Source organism: Taudactylus pleione, unplaced genomic scaffold (genome assembly GCF_031769625.1).
Source record: "Taudactylus pleione unplaced genomic scaffold, aTauple2 ptg000093l, whole genome shotgun sequence".
In the NCBI taxonomy this organism is placed as follows: domain Eukaryota; kingdom Metazoa; phylum Chordata; class Amphibia; order Anura; family Myobatrachidae; genus Taudactylus; species Taudactylus pleione.
Genome location: NW_028284495.1, coordinates 34,712,446 through 34,737,584, shown reverse-complemented (window position 1 = coordinate 34,737,584; position 25,139 = coordinate 34,712,446). Strand labels below are relative to the sequence as shown.

Sequence of the window (25,139 nt, the reverse complement as noted above, 5' to 3'; positions counted from 1 at the left end):
AACATTTGCACAACTTACAAAAGCAAGTACTAGTCCCCTAGTATAACTCCTTGATTCTAGTAGCACAGCAGTGCTCTGTCATAGTACCCATATACCACTATTTGTCTAATCCCAATTCCCAGTAGTAACCCACTGTCATACTGTATCTTACAGTCCCGAGAAGTAGTTCCTTACTATAGCTTTTAGTACTCAATTGTAGTGTCAAATCTTAGCTCCCAGTACCCATTAGTAGCCACCCATCATAGCTTTCAGGCCTCATTAGTAGTTCTTTATCATATCTTACAGTTCTCATGAGTAGTTCCCTCTCATATCTTACAACCTAAGTAGTAGTTCCCTATCATATATTGCAGTCCTCATTTTCAGTCCCCTATCATAACTTATAGTGCCACTATTAGTCTTTTTTTATATCTTACAAGTCCTTACAAGTAGTCCCCTATTATAGTGTACAGTCCTCAATAGTAGTTCCCTATCATATCTTACTGTCTTCAGTGGTAGTTGCCTATTATAGCTTATAGTGCTCCATAGTACTTTCCTATAATAGCTTAGAGTCCTTAGTAGTAGTTTCCTAATAGCTTAGAGTTCTTAGTAGCAGTTTCCTATCATATTTTAAAGTCTTCACTGGTAGATTTACATAGCTTGCAGTACTCATTAGTAGTCTACTATCGTAGCTTGCAATACTCAGTATTAGTGCTCCATCATAGCTTTCAGTCCCCAGTAGCAATTCCCTATCATAGCTTCCAGTCCTCAGTAGTAGCCTCCCATCATACCATCCAGTCCTCAGTAGCAATTCCCTATCATAGCTTTCAGTCCTCAACAGTAGTTTCCTATCATAGCTTCCAGTCCTCAGTAGTAGTCTCCAATCATACCTTCCAGATCACAGTAGTAGTTTCCTATTATATATTTTAATCCTTAGTAGTAGCTACCTACCATACCTTCCAGGCCCCAGTATCAGTCACCAATCTTAGCTTCTATACCTCAGTAATTGTCACCTATCATAGCTTCCAGTCCTCAGTAGTAGTCTTCAAGCATAGCTTGCAATCCTCAGTAGTAGTCTTCTATCATATCTTCCAGTCCTCAGTAATACAGTAGTTCCCTAACACAGCTTCCAGTCCTCAGAAGTAGTATCCTTTTATAACTTCCAGTTCTTGTTAGTAGTCTCCTTTTATAGCTTACACTACTTAGTAGTAATCTCCTTTTATAACTTCCAGTCCTCAGTAGTAGTCTTCTACAATAGATTTTAGTCCTCAGTAGTAGCTACCTACCATACGTGCAAAGACCCAGTATCAGTCAACTATCTTAACTTCTAGACCCTGAGCAATAGCCTCCTAAGCTTCTAGCCCTCAGTAGTAGTCTTCTATTATAATCTACAGATCTCAGTAGTAGTCCCCTATCATAGCTTCCAGTCCACAGTAATACAGTAGTTCCCTATCATAGCTTCTAGTCCTCAGTAATACAGTAGTTCCCTATCATAGCTTCCAGTCCTCAGTAATACAGTAGTTCCCTATCATAGCTTCCAGGTCTCAGTCATACAGTAGTTCCTATTATCATAGCTTCAAGACCTCAGTAGTTGACTCCTTTTATAGCTACCAGCCTTCAGTAGTAGTCCTCTGTCATACCTTCGAGTCCTCATTACTCCCTTATGTTAACTCCCAGTCTTCAGTAGTAAGTACTGTAGTCTCTTATCATAGTTTACAGTCCTCAGTTGTCCCCTATCATACAATAGCTTCCAGTCCTAAGTAGTTATCACCTATTAAAGCTTCCAGTTATCAGTAGTAGTTTCATATCATAGCTTCAAGTCCTCAATAGTACTGCAGTTCCCTATCAAAGCTTCCAGTCTTCAGTAGTAGTCCTCTTTTATAGCTTTTATAGCTTCAAGTCCTCAGTAGTAGTCTTCTATGATAGCTTACAGTCATTAGTAGTAGTTCCCTATCATAGCTTCCAGTCCACGGTCGTAGTCACCTATCTTAACTTCTAGTCCTCAGAAGTAGTCCTCCATTATAGGGGCATATACAATTGGGTGCGAGGTTTAGTGAGTTAAAAACCTTGCGTGCCTCGCGCCCAATTCCGGAATACTGTGGGTATGCACGCTCCCGCTACCCGTGGTATTCAATAATAATAGTGGTCACGGAGTTGATGGAAGGAGCAAGGGCTGCTGTGAGATGTAGTTCTCCCAGCGCCCATTCCGGGGGGGCCACACACACTGCACCAGGGGGTCACAAACTCATGCGCACACACACATTTACTCATACACACTTACATACAGCACACACACTGACATACTCACCCTGCTGCAGAAGAGCTGGCTCCCGATGCTGGATGCAGAAGAAGATGCAGAAGACAGCGCTTCGGAAGGTGAGTAATTAAGGACTAATTAAGCTAATTGGATACTTCCAGTTGCTTAATTAGTCCTCATGGGGGGTGCCGCGGGGGTGTCAGAGCAAGTCTGGGTGATTTTTCCAATAATCATCAATTTTAAGAAAAATTATGCTTGCTCAGGAGGTGCGTGAAAAAAAACCTCCTAGTGCGTGTTTTTAAAAAAACAACACACCTTATAGAAAAACAAAAAACCCGCACCTGCAAGAAAAACCTTGCAGGTGCGGGTTTTCTGCTATTCTCGCACACAATTGAATATGACCCATAGATTTCAGTCCTCAGTAGTACTCTCCTATCATGACTTACAGTCCTCAGTAGTGATCCCTTACCATATCTTACTCCCCGCAGTAGTAGCTCCCTATCATATCTTCTAGCCCTCAGAAGTACAGTTTTTCCCTATTATAGCTTCTAGTTCTCAGTAGTAGTCCCCTGCCATGGCATCCAGTCCTCAGTAGTTTCCTATGATAGCTTCCAGTCCTCATTATTAGTCCTCTATTATAGCATCCAGTCACCAGAAGTAGCCTCCTATGATAGTTTACAGTCCTCAGTAGAAGTCCTAATATAGCTTCTAGTATCCACTAGTAGGCATTTATCATACAGTAATTCCTAGTTTCAAGATGTATTGTATTTATTAAAAACTGAACTCATGCAGAACTGTGGGGAGATGAGTAGGATCTAATCAGATGTCAGCAGGAAGATGTAGCAAATTAACTATTCCTGGAAATGTGTGATTCCAAGGTCAACTGCTGCAAACAGAACCCCACTGAATTACAAAGTATTACAAAACAAGAACCAACAGTATCTAGATAGTACACAGAGAAAGTTCTTTTAGGAGTTATATAAGCATATCCAGCTGTTTACCGGGCCATGCTCCTCATCCTCCAGTTAAATATAAAATCTGTTTTTCACTCCGAGTCTCTTTCCCTGCACTGCACAAGATGACACAGCGGGCCTAGAGCCTGCATGACTGAACAAGCCAACTACATGGGTTGCTAAGGCTATAGTTGGTGTATGGGTGCATAGTATATACAAGAATCAAATGGAGAAAAAAAACCTAACGGTAAACATGCAAGACAAATATTTAGAACAATGCTCACTACTATTTTGCTATAATTCATACCTCATCAGGAGACGATGGGCTCAATCCTACCGAGTGCGAGTTTGAAAATGCAAGTTTGTTTCATGAAACAACATTGCACAAATTTGCGAGCTGAGCTGGCCCTAGCCAATTTGGAGCCCTAGGCAAGATTTTGGCTAGTGCCCTCTAGCAGATAACCCCATATATATGATATATATATATATATATATATATATATATAACATAATGTGATAGAAGCACTGGAGAAGTCTGGGATAGCATTTATGTGTGTTCCAGATTCCTTTCATATGTGTTTTAAAAAAAAAACAGGAAAAGTCTATTATGCCAAACAGACCAGAAGTGTCGGCATTTGGTAAAAGGCGGTTAAAGGGTTCTGGGGATGTGGATGTGAGAAGAGAGGGAGGGCTCCATCCACAGGCCATTTCAGTTGTTGGGCCTTTCAGTCTGAGAGCAGGCTGATTTGTAGTTGCACCTGGAAATAGCTCAGATAAGCTGTGTTGTTTTGGTTGAGTGTCTCACATACCCTGGGGAGAAAAGACACTGAGGTTTGTTCAGATACACTGTGATATTCAAAAGTGCTCTGTTTGTGTTTGTGGTAAGGCATGGCAGTAGGCCCTGCCACTTGTAGAGAGGGAATAACCTGTCTAGTTAGTGCCCAGATGGGCTAGGATTTATTTTTATGTTTTGTTTATTTAGTGCTTTATATTGCACAATAAAAACTGGTTCTGACCAGCTTGCACGAAAACCCTGGACTGGTGTGCTGTTTCCTGGCTGCTGTGTGTAAAGAGGTGTCCATGTACCCCGGGAGAGGGACCCCCTACCCTGACTATATTACAATATATACACATTACATATATATATATGCAGTACATAATAGATATCATATATTATATATATATATATATATATATATATATATACAGTCAGGTGCATAAATATTGGGACATTGACAGAATTTTCATATTTTGGCCTCTATTCACCACCACAATGGCTTTGAAATGAAACAAACAAGATGTGCTTTAACTGCAGACTTTCAGATTTAATTTGAGGGTAATTACATCCAAATCAGGTGAACGGTGTAGGAATTACAAGGGTTTCTATATGTGCCTCCCACTTTTTAAGGGGCCAAAAGTAATGGGACTATCAACTCAAAAGACCCTGAAGATCACGGAAAACAACTGTTGTGGATGACAGAAGAATTATTTCCCTGGTGAATAAAAACCCTTCACAACAGTTGGCCAAATCAAGAACACTCTCCAGGAGGTAGGTGTATATGTGTCAAAGTCAACAATCAAGAGAAGACTTCACAAGAGTGAATATAGAGGGTTCACCACAAGATGTAAACCATTGGTGAGCCACAAAAACAGGAACACCAGATTAGAGTTTGCCAAACAACATCTAAAAAAGCTATTACAGTTCTGGAACAACATCCTATGGACAGATGAGACAAAGATCAACTTGTACCAGAGTGATGGGAAGAGAAGAGTATGGAGAAGGAAAGGAACTGCTCATGATCCAAAACATACCACCTCATCAGTGAAGCATGGTGGTGGTAGTGTCATGGCATGGGTATGTATGGCTGCCAATGGAACTGGTTCCCTTGTATTTATTGATGATGTGACTGCTGACAAAAGCAGCAGAATGAATTCTGAAGTGTTTCAGGCAATATTATATGCTCATATTCAGTCAAATGCTTCAGAACTCATTGGATGGCGCTTCACAGTGCAGATGGACAATGACCCGAAGCATACTGCAAAAGCAACCAAAGAGTTTTTTAAGGCTAAAAAGTGGAATGTTATGCAATGGCCAAGTCAATCCCCTGTCCTGAATCCGATTGAGCATGCATTTCACTTGATGAAGACAAAACTGAAGGGAAAATGCCCCAAGAACAAGCAGGAACTGAAGACATTTGCAGTAGAAGCCTGGCAGAGCATCACCAGGGATGAAACCCAGCGCCTGGTGATGTTTATGCGTTCCAGAATTCAGGCTGTAATTGCCTGCAAGGGATTTGCAACAAAGTATTAACAAGTGAAAGTTAGATTTAGGATTGTTTAGTTTGTCCCATTACTTTTGGCCCCTTTAAAAGTGGGAGGCACATATAGAAACTGTTGTAATTCCTACACCATTCACCTGATTTGGATGTCATTACCCTCAAATTAAATCTGAAAGTCTGCAGTTAAAGCACATCTTGTTTGTTTCATTTCAAAGCCATTGTGGTGGTGAATAGATGCCAAAATATGAAAATTCTGTCAATGTCCCAATATTTATGCACCTGACTGTATATATATATATATATATATATATATATATAATTGTATATTTTCAAGGAGGGGGCATTGGGAGGGTGAGGGTTGGGGACCCCAGAGATCCAAGTGTAGTTGTCCCCAAGATTTCTGCTGTCAGCCCTGGCAGTGCCGCAGTGCCTTCTCTTGATGCCTTGATGAGCACTGGGTGGCAGCGGCTAATGGAGGCGGAGGCGAAGCCGTGAGTTGTCACTCATGAATCAGCTCTGCAAAGGCCCATAGGAGGAGTGTCCGTGTCTAATCATGCGCAGCATGTCCTCCCATAGCCATCTTACTTGTCTTGTAGCTAGAATGATTTAAAAACATTTTTACCTTAAAATAAATATTTTCCCTACTTTCTCATCTGCTCTTGAGGTGCGCACAAAAAAATGTAATTTGCAGTGAGTTTGCTGTGAGGACGTCTCTGAGAAGGAGCTGAAGAACCCCAAAGAGTGCTATATGGAAGGAGTTTCATGTTTTCCCACTAGTTATATAGATTCTCCATGGAGACCTGCCAAAATCTTCTGCTGCATTGTAAAAACTCAAAATTTATTGTGGTGGTTTCAGGAAGCCCAAGGAGAAGTTTTGGCTCAGTGTATGACAGCAGGGATCCTGTGGGAAGCGATATTACTGCTGGAACCCGTGAACTACAATACAGTGTGACTCTTTTTTTTCATAATTGTATCTGACAAAGTTCAGGTGGAGAGGGGCAAAGTTCTGCAGATCACAACAGAACATAGCAATATAATGATCTTTTTAGACACAGGGGCAAAGTTCTGCAGATCACAATAGTATATAGCAATATAATGATCTTTTTAGACACGGGCAAAGTTCTACAGATCACAGCATAGTTTAGTAAGAAAACAACTAATGGTTTGGTTGTGCTACAAGTGGAATTAAGGTATTTTGGCTGGTTCAAGTGTATTGGGTGATGCAATAAAATTCTGGATCATGATAAAAACAGATATTGTTTCTTTGTGTTGAATGTGATTTTGATCCTACTACACCCACTATAAAAGACTGAAAGGGATTAGAGTTGTAATATAGGCAGAGGGTGTTCAGTGCCTAATAGGGCTGTGTATAATTGGGCAGTGAGCAGGTTTAAAGGGGTCAGAGCCCCCTTAAAATAAACATTTAAAATAAATTGTTCTATTATATTTCTTCATCAATACATCTAAATATAAAACAAACAACAAATCACCACATCATATTACATTTACACAAGAGGCATCTGTGGAACTATTATTTCCATAAACCTAATAAAAGGAAGGAAACACAAAAAAGATCATCTCTTTGCACCTGTTTTCACACTGAAACCGCGCCAGGATGTCTTTGGCTTTTGTCCGACTGTTCAGCTGGATTGCCATGGAAACCTTTGAGTGCAATGGAGCGTAAACTCTTATCACTCCTTCAGGTACATCACAGTACTGAAATATAAAAGCAAAACAACACTATAATATCTTGCACACAGACTGACATTGCTGTTTTGGGGTTTATCAGTGATGGATAAAACACAAATGAACCTTTAACAAAAGAATCTTCTATCATCTAAAAATAGCCATCTTCAGCTTCCAACCATACAAATAGATCTGTTCTGGCATCATTTTGTAATTTCTAACTAGAAATAGATATAAAATAACAAAGGTAATTTACGAACAGTAAAAGTGCAAAGCCAAAGACTGATGCTCTTTTGTGACACAGCAAATGCCTACTTGCAAGTTCAATTTAGCGTTAGTACCACTTGATTAACAGAAATATATTGTAGTAGGTTGACAGCTTAACTTGTATTTGTAATATGGAACTGTGACTTCTGTTAATTAGCAGATTAGAATAGATTTACCATATCCCTTTTTACCGGGATACTCATGATGGTTCTGCGGCTGGCTGACTTCAAACCTGCATTTCATTTCGTTTTAATCAGCCACAGAATCTGTGTAATTCACAAGTGTCCCGGTTTAAAGGGATATTATGGTAAGCCTAGATTAGATGTCTTTTATTACTGATAGCATCTGAATGCTGGGAAAACCTAACCCTTGCTAGCACCTTTTGCTACTTATAAATTAATTGACCAACTAGCACTTTTCTTCATAATATTGGCCCTCATTCAGAGCCATACGCTCTGAGCAGAGCGCACGCTCTGAATGAGGGCCGCCCTCCACAATTATGGAGCGTCCTCCTGGACGCTCGTATAGCTGTGGGTCACCACCCACAGCCTATACGAGCGTGCAGTTTGATGGCCGCTATGGTCTTGACCATCGCGACCATCGCCACTGCGAGTCGGAGCCTGCGGTTGAGTTTTCCAACCGCAAGGCCCGGAGTGATTTTGGCTCTATCAGAGCCAAAATCACTCCCACTGACATCACTAGTGATGTCAGTGGGCCGGCTTCTGACGGTAGGCGTTCCCTTGGGAACGCCCCCGTCAGGGAGGCACGCCCCCGGCACGCCCACCAAAGGGGGCGTGCTGTCAATCAACATCGACAGCACGCCCCCTTTGATCAGACACAACGAGCGAAGGAAAGTCCTTCGCTCGTCGCGTCTGGCGCATCCGCACGACGGAGCTCCCGCCGTCGTGCGCATGCGCAGTGCACAACATTGACCCACTTGCGAGCGGACAGCCGCTTGCGAGTGGGTCTGAATCAGGCCCATTGTCAGAAATGGCATTCGTATGTCAGCAGCTGCCGTATGGTACGGCCCTTCCAGGGCCTGCTGGAAGGCCTGGGGTCCCTTTGCTTGAGATTTGTTTTCAATTTAAAAATATAAGTGACTCGCTAACTCCTTACAGTTTAAGATTAGGAGCATCCTAGGGGCCGGTGCATTGAGTGTTTGACTCCCTCCCATCCCCACGACAGTCACCAATTTCCTACTGTCCACCTAGTATTCTTGGGAATGTGGTTAGTTTTTACTTCATAGTCCAATACCACATTCTTAGCCACAATCATGGGGTAACAGCAGCTGGGAGCAACAAAGGTCAAGGTGCCCACACACTAGGTGTTCAGGTCACGATCCGATATTGTGTCTGATTTCTCCCCCTGCAGTCGTGGGCACGATTTGGTGTTAAAAACAATCCAAATTGACCCACGATCTATCGTGTGTCCTATACTATTCGAGTGCATCGTGATGAGATTTTCAGATCTTGCCTGCAGCAGACAAGATCTGAAGATGCGATGTACGACCAGCGGGTACGCGCATCGGCATCGTAATCGTGAGTAGAGACTCAGGATTAGGACATATTTTACACGATCTGTCGTCCCCATGTGTTGGAATCGGCCTGATCGTGTAAAATATTGCCTAGTGTGCGGGCACCTTCAGAAGCTACCAGCTGCTGCTCTTTCATTGTGGGGTGCAGCAGTGGTAACCAAGATACTGAGTAAGTAACACTGTCAATCATTCAGTGTTTTAGGCTCCCCCTACACCTTGGAGCCCTAGGCAGCTGCCTAGGCTTTCCTAATGGCAGTGCCGGCTCTGAGCATCCTATTAGCAAAAGCACTTGTACGTGGTATATTAATAAACGTATGCAATTAAGATTTCTAGTTTAAAAGCAGATTTACTATCCTTTTTGTTAATGGCTTGGAAACCCTGAATTTAAGTGTTGCTTCACAGTTAACCTTGCACGTTATAGCACCTTGCTTTGTTTTTATAATTTCGTTCAAGTGCACAGTGTGTCTATTTTCACACCTTCCATTTGCACTTCTGTGGAGAGACACAACTGGCAATGTGGACGTATCTCGCAGTTTGCAGCATCAGCAGACTGTGCGTGTGCCGAAGGGAGAAATTGGCAACTGCGCATATGTCACATCATCCATAAGCACACCATGGGGATCATTAGTGACTGTGAACGGACTGATCCGTTTATCGACGGATCACACTTTCTGTGAAATGAGAGTAACTGTGTGGCGACCATACAATAATACAGAACTGTTGCGGGAGTCCCATCATAGTGTGCGGACGGAGATGGGACGCCTGTTTCAGACGGATCTTTTGCGCCCAGCATGGGGTGGGTGCAAGTCCAGATACTAATGATGATGGTTGCAGATTGAAAAACAGACAGCAGGGTAGGCTGCCATGTGCAGTCGCACAGATCTTCTGTATACACGGGCGGATTCTGGCATTAGCATAAGGAAGTAAGTAAGCTGCCGTGGCCAATTGGAAAAGTGCCTGCAGCTTTGTGGGGTGGTTTCCAAAAGACTAGTTACACTAACACTTCAAAAATTTGTGGTTGTGCAAAGTTTGTGGTTCATAAATGACCCTCAGGTGAGGATTATTTGTTTCAGGGAACGAATGTTAAATGAAGCATAGAATGTTTTTTTTTATTCGATTAAGCTGTACTACATAGATAAACTATACATTACTCAGTGGCGTAACTAGGGGGGGTCGGGCAGGGTGCGTGCCCTGGGCGCCGTTGGACCGGCGGCGCGGGGGGGGGGCGCTGCCGGCCACGGTACCGGCCCGCCCTAGTTAGCCAGTGTAGCGCCGACCGCAGTGAGTGCGGTCAGCGCTACACATTTACACAGGACCGGCGCTAGGCTTCCAGCGCCGGTCCTGTGCTGCACACCTGAGCCCGCTCCCTCCCACTGAGCGCTTGCCCAATAGCGCTAGGAGACGGGCTCAGGCTGTGCATAACACACGCATCGTCACCAGCGCTGGCAGCGATGCATGTGTTAAACAGCAGCCAATGAGAGTCAGATAGACTCTCATTGACTGCCGCAGCACCCACTGCAAGAGCCGGACTTCCGTCCGGCTCCTGCAGTGGGTAATGGGACAGAAGTCATGACGTCATGACGTCTGTCCCATAATGCTGAGCGCGCCAGCCCGGGAGGACTGGTGGTGCGGCGGCGGCAGGAGCGGCGCCGCGGACCGCAGCAGCAGCGTGGATTCAAGTAAGTATATTTTTATATATATATATTTTTTTATCCTATCTGCACAACGGGGGAGGGGGGGTGGCTACTACTGGGGGAACCTCTACTGGGGGTGGGGGTACAACGGGGGAGGGGTGGCTACTACTGGGGGCACCATTATTGGGGGGACCTCTACTGGGGGGGCTACTGGGGGCACTTAATCGGGAGGGGGAACCTCTACTGGGGACTACTACTTGGGGGGGAACTACCACTGGGGGCATTATAAAAGGGGCCTACTACTAGAGGCACTGCACTCGGGGGACCACTACTGGGGGCAATAATAGGAAGGGCCACTACTGGGGGCAATAATAGGAAGGGCCACTACAGGGGGCACTGGATATGGGGGATCACTACTGGGTGCCTGCATAAGGGGACCACTACTGGGAAAACTGCATGGGGGGGGACTACTGCTGGGGTCACTATGTAAAGGGCACTGCATAGGGGGGGGACTACTACGGGGGGCACCATATAAAGGGCACTGCATAAGGGGATACCGCTACTGGGCGCACTGCATTGTGAGGACTGCTACTGGGGGCACTGCATAAGGGGGAACACTACATGGGGCACTGCATTTGGGGGGGCCACTACTGGGGGTACTGAGTAAGGGGAACTAATTGGGGGCTGTATAAGGGGAACCACTACTGGGGATACTGTATAAGGGGCACTACTATGAGCCTGCATAAGAGGGACCACAACTGCATACTGTTGAAGGGGTACTACTGGGGTTAAGGTGCATATGGATAGGAATGTTCAGTGTGAAAATAAAGGGGTGTGTCATGTTGACACGCCCCATTTTTAAGTGACCACGCACATTTTTTGCCGCGCACGCCTTAGGCGCCCTTTTCAAATTTGCCCTGGGCTCCAAATACCCTAGTTACGCCACTGACATTACTGATTGGTTGCGTTGCTATGGTTTTAGTATAGCTTTACTCCTTTGAGCAATGTTGGTATATATAACCCCCAATGTCAAGCACATAGTGCTACTGCTAACCATTTACTTTAAAACACCAATGTAAAACACAGTACATAAGGCAAAAGGTGCCCACTTAATGAAGACTTGGCGGTATTCGGAAGTGATATCTAAAAATATTTTTGGTACTAACGTGATTTTATTTGCCAAAAAAATAAAAAAGAGAAACACTTTAGTCTTCATTAACCTAATATAATTTGAGATTGTTTGCACCCTAGGCTGGTCTTGCTGGTAAAATAAGAGCCATTTATTCATAAATAGTGCTTTCAAATGACAGAAAACGCACAATTGCACCTATTTCCCAATTATGATTATACCCAGGTGTCAGCTCATATAGCATATGGTGATGTGAATCTATGTAAAAGGTTTGTGTGATCATTTGTGCAATTACTATCTATGACAGGAATTCTGCATGTCAGCAAAAGTACAAATACCACTTCAAAGCACTACTATAACCCTAAATAATTACAGTTTTTGCTTTTTATCTACAAAAAAAACGTTTGTGGCAGTATTAAATATGTGTGGTAAATAATTAATTAACTTTCTTATGTTAAATGTCCTTGATGGTGCAAACTGTTACCCATTCACAGTAATGGTCAAAGGACAAGCACCTCCATACTCCACCTCAGAATGGTGTCCCCACTATTTGTGGGTGCAGAAAGTCTCTATAGCCACCTGCAAAGCTAAAAATGCCCCCTAGGGGGTGATTCAGAGTTGCACGCTCCAGCAAACTATTTAGCAGCTTTTGCTGTAGCTGTGTCTGCGACTTGATGCTAATGCTAGAAGCCCCTCCCCTGGTGTACAAGTGCATCTTAATGTGCAAGGACTGGGATGTCCAGCTGTAATACCGCTTGGTGCGTCATTAGATGCAACCATCAGACGCACCATTGAAACCAGCATCTGCCCATCAGACGCACTATTGAAACTAGCACCTGCCCATCAGATGTACCATTGAAACTAGCACCTGCCCATCAGATGTACCATTGAAACTAGCACCTGCCAATCAGATGTACCATTGAAACTAGCACCTGCCCATCAGATGTAGCATTGAAACTAGCACCTGCCTATCAGATGTACCATTGAAACTAGCACCTGCCCATTAGATGTAGCATTGAAACTAGCACCTGCCCATCAGATGTACCATTGAAACTAGCACCTGCCCCATGCTAGGTGCAGATTCTTAACCAAAGGTCACTGCAAAAGTACTAGCCTGTATAGGCCGCAGCTGACTATACAATAGGGTAAAACTGGAATCATAGTAAATATATAAATACACATATTTTGCATGTGAGTGTATTATCAAAGACTTGGTTGCATTCTGCAAAGAACATCCTCTTTTGCATAGCTCAGTGGTTCCCAATCTTTTTTGAATCACAGCGCCCTAGAGTATCATAATTGTTTTCACGGCACTCCTAGGCCAAAAGTTTTCTTATTGAGAAATTCAGTAAAGATTATTAAATGAAGTAAATTGTGATTACCTGTCATCCTTAGGATCAGTTATGTGGTGACAGACAGTTATGTGGTGGTGGACAGGTTCGTCTTCACATATTGTATGACTGACACCTGCCAGCACTGGTTTTCAAACTGACCGTAAATGATTTCATTTGTTCCTGGACCACCATGCCGTGGCATCACTATAAGTGACCTGTGGCACCCAGTTTGGCAACCACTGCTGTAGCTCCTTCCATCAGAAGAAGCATCATTTTGCTCTTTGCCACAATACTCACACAGTAAACCATGTGCCACAATGCTACCCATTTCAATGTGCTGGGCAACGTTGAAAATCACTCTTGGAGGAGATTTACAAAGGATATAAAAAAAAGAGTGCATGGATTTTGGCTCCTTGATGTGCAGTTTGTAGACTGCGCGATTTAACTAAAGACTAAACCACACAGCAACATATGATTTTACATTACATGGTTTTAAACAGTCATCCTGATTTTTGTGCATAGGAGGTAAACATACTGTACCATCCCATGTATTAAGTGGTGGTTTGGAAAAAACAAATCATGCGACCCATACAGGAAAGATAGCTCAAACCACAAGCTGAGCGATCTTGTCTATCAGAACTAGAGATGTGTGCCAACCCTTGTGTTTTGGTTTTGGTTTTGGATCTGAATCTGGTTTTGGATTTTTTTTTTTGGTGTTTTGTTTTTCAGTTTTGGTTTTGAATCTGGATTTTTTCTTAAAATATCATAAAAACAGTTAAATCACATAAAATGGGCCTGTTTTTGTTCCTACAGTCTTATTAACCTCAATAACATTTATTTCCAGTAATTTCCAATCAATTTTGACCACCTCACAATGTTATTTTTTTCATCTAGTTAAGGCCAAAAGGTTGCATCCAGCTAGCTGGCTGGCTAAGCTAAGCGACACAGTGGGCGGCACTAACATGTGGCAGTTCAGCTTCCAATTTCCAACACGGATACAGTGTGTTATACAGTGTGGGTTGGATACACCAATAGTGCACTTTCTGTGACAGCAGTGTCGGCAGAGCAGTGTTGCTGACGGTGTCCCCAATACATGGAATGGCAGTGCTGCGGTGCTGGCAGTGTCCTCAGTGCAGGGTACCGGCGGTGTCAACGCAGTGGGGGTGCCAGTGGTGTCTTCAGTGCAGGTTTGCTGGCTGTGTCGGCAGTGCAGGGGTTGCTGACGGTGTCCTCAGTACATGGAATGGCAGTGCTGCGGTGCTGGCAGTGTCCTCAGAGAAGGGTACCGGTGATTTTGGCAGTGCCAGCAGTGTCTTCAGTGCAGGTTTGCTGGCTATGTCAGCAGTGCGGGGGTTGCTGATGGTGTCCACAGTACATGGGATGGCAGTGCTGCAGTGCTGGCAGTGTCCTCAGTGAAGGGTATAGGTGGTGTTGGCAGTGCGGGGGTGCCAGCGGTGTTCTCAGTGCAGGTTTGCTGGCTGTGTTGGCAGTGCGGGGGGTTGCTGACGGTGTCCTCAGTACATGGAATGGCAGTGTGGGAGTGCTGGCAGTGTCCTCAGTGCAGGGTACCGGTGGTGTCGGCAGAGTGGGGGTGCCAGCGGTGTCCTCAGTGCAGGTTTGCTGACTGTGTCGGCAGTGCAGGGGTGTTCTCAGTGCAGGATGCCGGCGGTGTCAGCAGCTTGGGGGAGCCAGTGGTGTCAGCAGTGGGGCTGCCGGCGGTGTCAGTAGTGGGGGTGCCAACAGCTGGTGCTCGGATCGGCCCGGATCCCTGAAATTCGGGTGGGTTCGGTTCTCTGAGAACCGAACCCGCTCATCCCTCATCAGAACTAGAAAATGAAAGAAGAAAGCCCTCCCTCACATTTCCGCCAAGGCCATTTAAATACTGACTTCACTTGGTCGTTAAACCTTTTCTCTTCCAACATTCGTATTACTTTGTTGCGCATGATATTTATGCTTACACCTGCATAGTTTATATGTTGTTCCTTTATCTGAATCCTGCCTTGGCAAATGTACACCTGCCAGGCCTACACCAATCAGATGAGCACTAAGCACAAATGTCACTAATAAAGTTCCTAATGAACATGAAGCTTGCTGCTTATTAGTGTATAATGAGCGCTAACCCACATATCTTATCTTGTGAATCGCTAACAGATTTTCAGAGATTACCATTGTAAGGGAATATCAACCTTTATAGATATCGTGTGACTGCATTAATCTCAGGCCAGATTCATATCGTTACTAACGGACTTTATGTAACTTCCTCTGTCTTGTTTACATTACACAGAAGCCCACTGTCCTTCTTTATACAGTTGGTGTATGACCAAAGCTTACACAGTAGAGAGTTGCATAGGAAATGTAGCATTTTACTCTCAAACCTGCTATTTAATCCATCTTTTCATTGAAATACAGAACACAGGAAATTCGCCTATTATATCATTTCAGTCTAACGATCATTATTTAGTAGTGTGTATAGATTTTCTAGAGTAATATCCATAAGAGCTGAATTAAATATGACAATAATCACTGCCATTAAACTGAAAGGCTCTGTCGTTCTGCAGACCAGTATTCCTTATAAGTCCCAACAAGCTAAAGGTTTTGCACTAGCAAATGAGGATGGAATCTTTACTATTTATTTTCTTATATTATTTATAGCATTAGAAATTATTACTAGGGAGTAGGGACATGGACACTGCTTTATCATATCTATCTCTAATGTACTTAGCTGCCAGCAGCAGAGTCTAATTTACAGCTACATACATGGGTGATGGAGGCCGTAACCATGCTAAAGAGTGGATATATTCCTTGCATCTGATCATCTCTCTATTAGAAGTGCTTCCTGTGGCCTGCCTACAACAAATCTTACAGTGCCCTCGTACAAATCCTACCATAGATGCTAAAGGTAATGGACACCAAATAATTCTTATATAGTTAGTAACATATGTTATTAGTAAGTGAGTCTGGAAAGAACCCTCATGATTCCGTAAATCATTCATTTCCTCTGTGCTCAGAATAGACTGACACATTTAGATTTTCATTAGGTTGAAATGAAGTTAGTAAAACGCACCTCTCTCCTCTCAGGCCTCTCACGCTCCATAGTCTTTCTCCTCAGTAGCTTCCTCACACTCTTATCAAATATGAGCTGCTTTTTATTATTATGTAGAGCTGCCTCATTCATTTTCCGCACTTGAGAAATCAAGAAGGCTGGAACCTGTATTAACACAGGAAGCAAATGTTAGCAACCATTATAAAATAGATTTTATTATATAGGTTCCCGAAGCATCAAACTCCACATGCTTGTGATCCTTAAGAAATAATAACTTGCAGGCTTGGCTCTCTAATCTGGTGAAAATGTGTCCTGTAACCACAAGAGGTACTTTTATAGCAGTAACACAAAGAAGGGCCTGGTTTGTATTGCAGATGTTTTGAACTTTGTGAGTCAAAGTTCCTGTAGGTTTCGTGCTGCACTTTATATTTAGTTCTTACCAAAAGGCATACAGATGTGTGGTGCATATTAACTACCACTGGAAGTTTATCAACTTTGCAAATTTCTGAATGGGATCTGTTTGTACTAAGTGAATTTGCTCGCAATAGTCAAATTCACCTGAAAGATATTTTGCAGAATATAAAACTATTACTACTACATTACAAAAAACTGTAACAAATAAACCTCATTATTTCTTGGCAATTCTAATATCCTAAACACTTTATGATAATTTGTCCACTTGGTGGCAGTGTGTTTCTGCTGTTCATGGATCATATTGCAATGTATCATTACAATTCCAGTATTTTAAGTAAGTGCCTATTTTTAAAAGCAAAAAGGCAGAGTTTTTTTTGTCTATAATCTGAATATTTATCATTACATTATATAAAAGTAAAATTTTAGTTATGAAGCGTAAATGATCCCTTTCACGGGAAAATTTAATTTTTGAGGGGGATTCCAAAACTAAAATGGGAATGGGAATCATTTTGGGAACCCTCACATAGGCACACACATAATTTAAAAAGGGCTGACATCATCACCTTGGCTTCATATTTGATACAGCAATGTTTCCAGGTAACTTCCCCCATTTAAACATTCTGTGCAAATATGCAGAGGAACAAAGGAGAATAAATCATAATCATAATTTGCTTCCACAAGCCATATTTACCTATTAGTTATTTTAATAAGAGTTTTTCATATTGTATAAATATAGAAATGTTTTCTCACCGTCCATAAGATGTCCTGGTACCTAATTAACAGACGAACAATATGTGCAGTGGAGGCCGCTGCCTTCATTTCCTCCTGGTTGGCACTTTTGCCTTTGTAAATAAATAGATTTGGCGCAAGAATCATAGATACATTCCACAAGCTCATTTTGTTTTTCCCTTCATTTGACACAACTTTTTTTAGGAAATGCAATAAGGCCTGATATAAACAAAAGAAAAATACATATATAGCATTAATGTACTTTATAGTTATAAAGGATACACACTGGAAGTCATTCATTTTATTGTGTCAGTCGGTTGCCTGTAGCTTGAATAAACAAAATAGAGCCTTTATTTAAATAATAGGGTTAATAATGACTGTATGTGGAGATTTAGTGACGTGCACTGTATATGTATAAGACAAGAAAAAGTGCACTTTTCCTCTCTAGCAATGGGAAATACTGAAAGGCATGATACTGTGGGTCCTGGCGCTCTGCGGCACTGCGGCAATGAATGTTCCATTGTCTAGTGCAATGTTTCCATTTACCTCCCAACATAGCCTTCACTCTTTCAGTCCTTACATCATGCAATCAGCAGGTTACAACGTAACCCCTAACTCCAACCATCCCCCTAACCCCAGTACTTACCATTGGGATGCCAGTGGTCAGGATGCCGGCTTCCCGACTGTCGGTATTATGACCACATCCCATCACGACACCTCATCACGTCACCTCATCATTTGCACTGTCACATGCACTGTATAATTCCACCTCACCTTATACTCATCCCCTTACAAATGTTACTATCACACTAGCCCCTTAGTATTGATACATACACATCCAAAATAGTGGGTGTCCAGCATTTTTTTTTTTTTATCCAAGGGAATTTTAGCAAATGAGATGGATTGTATATAACCCCACCTTCCCCCCAAGAAAATGGCACATGTGCAGAAGACATAAGCACTGATGTCTGTCTTTTGCGACAATGCCATATATCCGAAGACATGGTAGAAAATAGGATCCCGTCTGCATTCTGGCAAGCCCCTGCTCTGGGTGCAGGGTGTGTGGCCTGGAGCTTACCTTGACTCGTGCGCCTGTGTATGCCGCACACCTTGCACCCATTAAAGCTTTACCACTGCATCCTCCCTGTTTTATATGCCTATGACTAAACTGCCATGGAGAGACTATGGATTTTGGAACTGCTCATCCAGACAAAGTTTCTCAACCTAACAATAACCAGTGACAGGCCTGAACTAATGCTTCTTAAGAACAGAGGAGACTGGAACAGAACATTCATTTAATAAATGATGAGAAGTACGCTCCACTCACTATAGAGTCTCTGGCACATTGCCATTATTATCATCATTAAACTAATAACTGGTAGAGGGAATAATATTTCACTCCTATTAAACTAAAATGTGTCTGTCAGCCATGCTTAGAGTAGTTTAGTTTACTTGCCCCATGGATTTACAGTCATGTGCTGCCAAAGGAATTATCTGGATATTCTTTCGCGGGGAAACAGTACATATATTTAAAACAAGCATATAAAATGGATGCAAGGAAAGTCACAGAAATCTTTTAATACTGTCTGTAATATCATTTACCTTGGTAATATCTCTGTTGGCATCTGGCAGAAGCATGATTAATAGATGAAGAGCTTGCAGCTGCAATTTTATCTTGGAGATTTCTAAAGAAATGAAAATAACTCAAACAAGAATTCTTATATGAAGGTCGGCAATTTGATTAGCTGCTGAGAGAAGGCTTGCTATGTTCTCATGAGGATTTGTTTTATAAAACATCGGAGTTGAAAGATTACCCTGCCATAATTCAACATCACTCACTGACATAAATTACTTGTTATCTACAAAAAAAAAAGTATTGGCACAAAGGACAAAATGAATATATCATTGATCCATACAGGTATTTACAGTGACCCAAATGCAAAAATATCTACAAAACCACAGTCAAATGGGGGAAACAATTTCTCCACACTGTAATCTTTCTGAAGTTAAACAGGGTATCTGTTTTCTATGCACATTGAAGGCAGCCATATTATGGACCAAACCAGTATTCAGCCTATGAAATCACTATGAACTAATGATACCACTGAGGCACGGATGTCATTCATTTTCAGGGGAAGACGACAATACATATTGTCTGGGTCGTGGTATAGATTTGTCCACATACATCTATCCTCTGTGTGCTACAAGTCGCGTTACGCATAATGAATGAGCGATGTGTGACTCTGTAGTGCCGAGCATCTTTAGGTGCAACTTTTTATCTTCAAATGCATCTTATTCATACAGCGATGTAAATATGACGCACAAGCAGCTTCTGTTGATTAAAATGATATGCAGCATGCCTATGTTCTGTGTGTGACTGCGGGTGTATCTGCATAGGAAATGCTACGTTACAGTGTGAGCAGCTGTAACACTGTAACGCACACAGAACATAGGCATGCTGCATATCATTTTAATCAGCAGAACCTGCTTGTGCATTCTTTCTAACTGATGTGCGAATAAGACACATTTGAAGATAAAAAGACAATCAGCACTACAGTGTCACACCGCGGCATGGCCTGACCAGAAGGGCTGTTTAACGCACAAGGGGGCACTTTCATCAAAGGGCAATGTTGCCTCACATGTTCATCATACAACACGGTAGGCAGAGTACAACTCACATATGGCTATACACCTTCACTAATATCTTGATGGACAGGCAAGTTGTTAGTAATCTGATTCAAGCACAAGACACTCATTTTTATTAGTGCTTTGTGCATTAAAAAGTTCCTTATTCCCCAGTAATCTCCCAATTTCCAAGTGAATTGATAGGTTGCACTCTCATGAAAATGGGTTAATTTGGCAAAATGACAGCTTCCGCTGTCTGTAGACTTTTACGCTATTACTACGAGGTAGGGATCTTAAGTTTTATGTTATCTGCAGGGTCTGCATTAGCTGTGAGCAGTATATAGTAGACATAAAAGGGTCATGAGACAAAAATGACTATGGGCTCTATTTACTACAATCCGCATATTGAATGCAGATTGTAGTGTGATATTACCGAGTGAATTCGCATTGCGAATTCAGGCAATATCACAGGGATTTACTACAAATCCCTTACAGGGACAGAGCTTGCGATAAAGCTCTGTCCCTGCAAATCCCCTTCGGAGCCTTATCACGGTATTTTCGCAGTCATCACCGGAGGCCCGATCACCGGTCCCTGGAGTCAGGTAAGTAAATTTTTTTTTTTACTATTTTTTTTCTTTTTTTTACAGTAATCAGCTTGCGGTCTGTTTAGACCACACGGCTGATTACTGGGACCGACTCCAGGCTCTACTCTCCCCGTTAGAGCAGGGCAGGAGGCCGGTAACTAGGGGAGACCCTGGATAACACCACCTCCAGGTGGTGCTATTATCACAGGGTTTTCCCCGATATTTTTTCACATTTTATTTTTAGTAACTCTGGGCCTGATTCAGATCCGCTCGCAAGCGTGTCGATGTTGCCCAAGTGTGCATGCGCACGATGGAGGCAGCTCCGTCGTGCGCATGTGCGAGACCCGAATAACGACGGCCAAGCCATCATTATGGGTCTCGCACCAAAGGGGGCGTGCTGTCGATTGTGATTGACAGCACGCCCCCTTTGGTGGGCATGCCAGGGGCGTGGCTGCCCAGACGGAGGCGTTCCCATGGGAACGCCTACGTCTGGGGCCGGCCCCACTGACATCACTAGTGATGTCAGTGGGAGTGCTTTTGGCTCTGATAGAGCCAAAAGCACTCCAGGGCTTGCGGCAGCGAGACCCTACTGCAAGGGTTTCGTCGCAAGCCCGATGGTCGCGATGGTCCTGACGATGGTCTTGACCATCGCGACCATCATTTTGGCCGCTCGCTATAGCTGTGGGTGGTCACCCACAGCTATGCGAGCGGCCAGGAGGCCGCTCCAAAAAGTAGGAGGGATGGCCCTGATTCAGAGCGAGCGCTCTGTCAGAGCGTCCGGCTCTGAATCAGGGCCTCTGGTCGGATCACATTTCCCATTACAATTATGGGAAATGCGATCTGCTTTACTAAAAATAAGTGATACTTAGGGGTTGGAGTAGAATTTTACGAATTCTACTCCAATTGCCCTGTAATAACTATAAGTGATACTAAAATAATGTGAAAAGGGTATGAAACACCCTTTTTCACTTTATTTTAGTCAAAATAATGTTAATAAATAGAGCCCTATATAAGCTAGACACATGACTGTGTTGGCTAGCATAACGTAGATATAGGTCTGTGGGAGATATGTGACTATAGCACATATGTAAAAAAATGCAAAAAAGACCCAGAAAGGAACATTCCGTATCGAAGTACATTATATCGCAGCAATAAGGAATGTATTTATCAATATGCAGTCTCCAGCACATGGGCTCTGATAAGAGCTCATCCCGGCGATGAATAAAAAAGCTACTTCCATTTTGGAAAAGTTACGATGCATGTTGTGATCAGATCAGATCCAGCCCCCCGGAGAATTGCAATAGCCCTCTCTGACTGGGCTGCTCCACTGAGGTAAGCAGGTCAACGCCAACTAGCTAATGGAGGCAAGCTCATAAACGCTAAGCTTTTCAAGGCTTGTTAATTAACCTCTTACCTCTGTTCCCAAAGAAAACTATGGGGGATGACTGCCGTGAGCACTATTGCTTCCAAAGAATAGATATCTGAGTTATTTCCTGCTTTATAGATTTGATAAATTGGTGTGAAACTTAACCCTGCTTTAAACATGCATAAACTGGACAGAAATAGGGCCTGATTCATAAAGGATTGCAAATGCCGATTGTTGCGTACTGCGCATGCATCGCAGTGTGCGTGTGCGAAGGCACCACTTCTATCGCACTGCGATCCCAGAGACCACGCAGAGCCATCGCAGAGTGATCAACAGGCAGTGAGTGTTTGGAGATGGTGATGGGGGGCTGGATGGAAAAACACAGGCGTGACAGACCATTTGAACGCCGTTACAGGTGCATGCATAGATTAGCCATTGCAATTGCATGCAGAGCTTGAGTACTCTCTGCATGCAACGAGGTTATCAATTTCTAAGTAAGGTCAGGTCTGCTGTAATTCTGCATGAGGGACCAATGGTACTCAATGTTACCGATGTTTGTGAAGGATTGCAAAGTATTATGGATGTGAGATAGTGGTAGTGGGAGGCAGCGGGCGTCTCTATGCTGGCAGTGCGACAGCTTTGCGATTGCAATCATTAGCATATTTTCGCAGCAGACCAGCGTACGATTACAGAGCTGCGATCGCAATAGCGATCCATGATGAATCAGGCCCATAGTTTGATAAATAGACCCTATACAGGGTACAGACATAGTATATTGGTTTGCATAAGGCTGTTGTGCTGGGCACAGGCCTTATATGGCTGAAGTAGAAGAGGTGGGCATATTGTGGGCATGAGACTAAAAAGCACAAGGCACAAGGTTTTCATTATCACATGACTGTGTATTGTAAGCATAGGGTTGTGGTAGGAGCGATTCTCTTATTATGGGCATAAGTGTATAATGTAAGCATGTTATGTAGGTGCAAGGCTCTTATAATGGGCATAGGACTGAGAGTAAAGGGCATAAACTCAATTAGATGGGTATTTGGTTTGCTATGGACAGTATTTACTTTTTTTTTTTGTACTTTTATATACAGTATATGCTAAGTATTTGTTTATTTGTTAGCCATGTATCATGTGCCATACCATGTTCTGTCCATTGTTACCATGTAATATTATACATTGTATTTACTGTTGCTTTACTGCAATAGCTGTAGTGAGTCTGCCACCACCTAGGCCCAACGAAATGTGACCCTCCATACCTGAGAAGCTGGAGAGCACTGGCTTAGCCAGACCTGTGGCTTACCTTAGGTATTCATGAAACCTGAAGCACCAGGATTCTTTGCCAGACACAAGCAGATGTATATGTCTTAGCTGTCCATTGTGAATTGTGTGTCATTTTTACATGCTACAGTATGTATAACTGCAATAATCTGATTTAGTATAGATTTCAAGTACTGTATGTGCTGACCTGATTAAAATATTGACAATTCTAATGAATGGGTAATAATAATTGGCTTAAAATGATTTGTCCTTGATAATAAAAGACGGCAGGGTATGCTATTATATTACAAATGTTATATACTTTTGTGATAGGATCACTGGTAAAGTGGTCTATGGCAGGTACATTTGTCCCAGATTCCTGTCTTTTGTGTTTTAAACCCCCAGGAGAAAGTCTGCAGTGTAGCAGGCTTGAGTCTCAGCTTTTTGAAAAGCCAGTTTGGGACCTGGGGGTTGTGGGTGAGAGGAGATGGAGGGCTCCACCCATGGCCACTCCAGGTTTTGGTTCTCGCAGCCTGGTATCAGGCTTGTTAGTTTTCCACCTGAGAGTGGCCAATATAAGCCTAGTGTGTTGAGGGCTGATTGTCTCACCTGGGAGAGCAGACAGGGAGTTTGCTCAGAGACACTTGGATACCTAACTGAGTGTTGTGCTGTGCTTTTGTTGCTGGCGAGGGCATTAGGCCCTGCCAGGTTCTGGTAGTGAGGGAACTACCTGTGAAGTTAGTGCCCCGACAGGGCTAGGATTTATATTTATGTTTTCTATATGTTTCTGACATTGTACAATAAAGACTGGCGCCGACCAGCTTGTACTTGCATCCAGACTGGTGTGCTGCTTCCCTGCTGCTGTGTGTGTGTAAGGAAGGAGTCCTCTACCCAGGAGAGGGACCCCCTAACCTAACTGTGTCACAATATGGTGGAGAATGCGGGCAACCACACACACTGAAGTTGCAGCAAGAGGAAAACTTTCCGTTTAAAAATTAAAGGGACAGACACCCAATTTGTGAGTGTGGAAATAACGCTGTTTCCTTGGAGTCCCATAGAGGAGGCGTCAGCCAATGCTGAGAGAGGCAAGGTTCAGCTTCCAACCTACACCCCAGGACAAAATGGAGGACGTTATTAAGGCCTTGCTCCAAGCTACAGCAGCTCAGCAGGAATCTACCAGAGCTCAGCAGGAGACGAACAAACTTCAGCAGGAATCTACCTGGGCTCAGCAGGAATCCACCAGGGTGCAACTGTTGGCCTTGGAGACAGTAAAGAGGCAACAACAGGTCGCCATCGAGGAAACCCGCCAGGCCTTAGCGGAAAACAGCCAGGCCATAAAAGAGGTGGTACAGCACCTGGTCGCCCATCCCAGAGATGTTAATACGGGTCCTCCCACCACCACTCACTCCGTACGAGCCAGTCACTTCCTCCAAAAGATGACTTCGGGCGATGATGTGGAGGCCTATCCCACCGCATTTGAAAGAACGGTCGAAAGGGAGAGTTGGCCCAAGGAGCAGTGGGCAAGTCTGGTGGCACCTTTATTGTCTGGGGAGCCACAAAAGGCCTATTTCGACTTATGCCTGGCTGATGCCAAGGACTATAAAAAACTAAAACAGGAGATCCTAACTCGCTTGGGAGTCACCACCTTTGTTCATGCCCAACGGGTCCACCGCTGGGAGTTCCATAAGGACAAGCCTCCACGTTCACAGTTGCATGACCTCGTCCATCTGTCCTCAAAATGGCTACAGCCCGAGACGCTGACGGGACCACAGATCGTGGAAAGGGTTGTGATGGACCGTTACCTGCGATCATTACCTGTGACTCTGCGCAAGTGGGTGAGCCATGCAGACCCTAAGTCCGCGGACCAGTTGGTCGAGCTGGTGGAGAGGTACGTGGCGGCTGAGGAGCTGATGAGTATGCCCCACCGAGCCCCGATGGCGCACCGGTGAACTCCCAGAGACACTGGTAAGACTGTTCCAGGGGAGAAGGGTGCTGGGCGGTGGAATGTACCTAAGACTGAGGGTGTAGAACCTGGAGACAGGCCTGCCAGGCCGGGAAGGTTCTTGCCC

General features: G+C 43.6%; 1 protein-coding gene across 4 annotated transcripts in view; it reads right to left on the bottom strand.

Moving 5' to 3' along the window:
- Positions 1-25,139, bottom strand: part of ARHGAP28 (Rho GTPase activating protein 28) — a 253,189-nt gene that overhangs the window by 15,228 nt on the left and 212,822 nt on the right. For all 4 annotated transcript variants that reach the window (XM_088469667.1, XM_088469666.1, XM_088469668.1 and 1 more), the window contains exons 10-13: positions 18,838-18,920; positions 17,257-17,454; positions 16,114-16,257; positions 7,054-7,181 (exon numbers count right to left, since the gene is read on the bottom strand). In XM_088469667.1, coding sequence (XP_088325793.1) covers positions 7,054-7,181; positions 16,114-16,257; positions 17,257-17,454; positions 18,838-18,920 — 553 coding nt within the window. The remainder of the gene's footprint in view (positions 1-7,053; positions 7,182-16,113; positions 16,258-17,256; positions 17,455-18,837; positions 18,921-25,139) is intronic.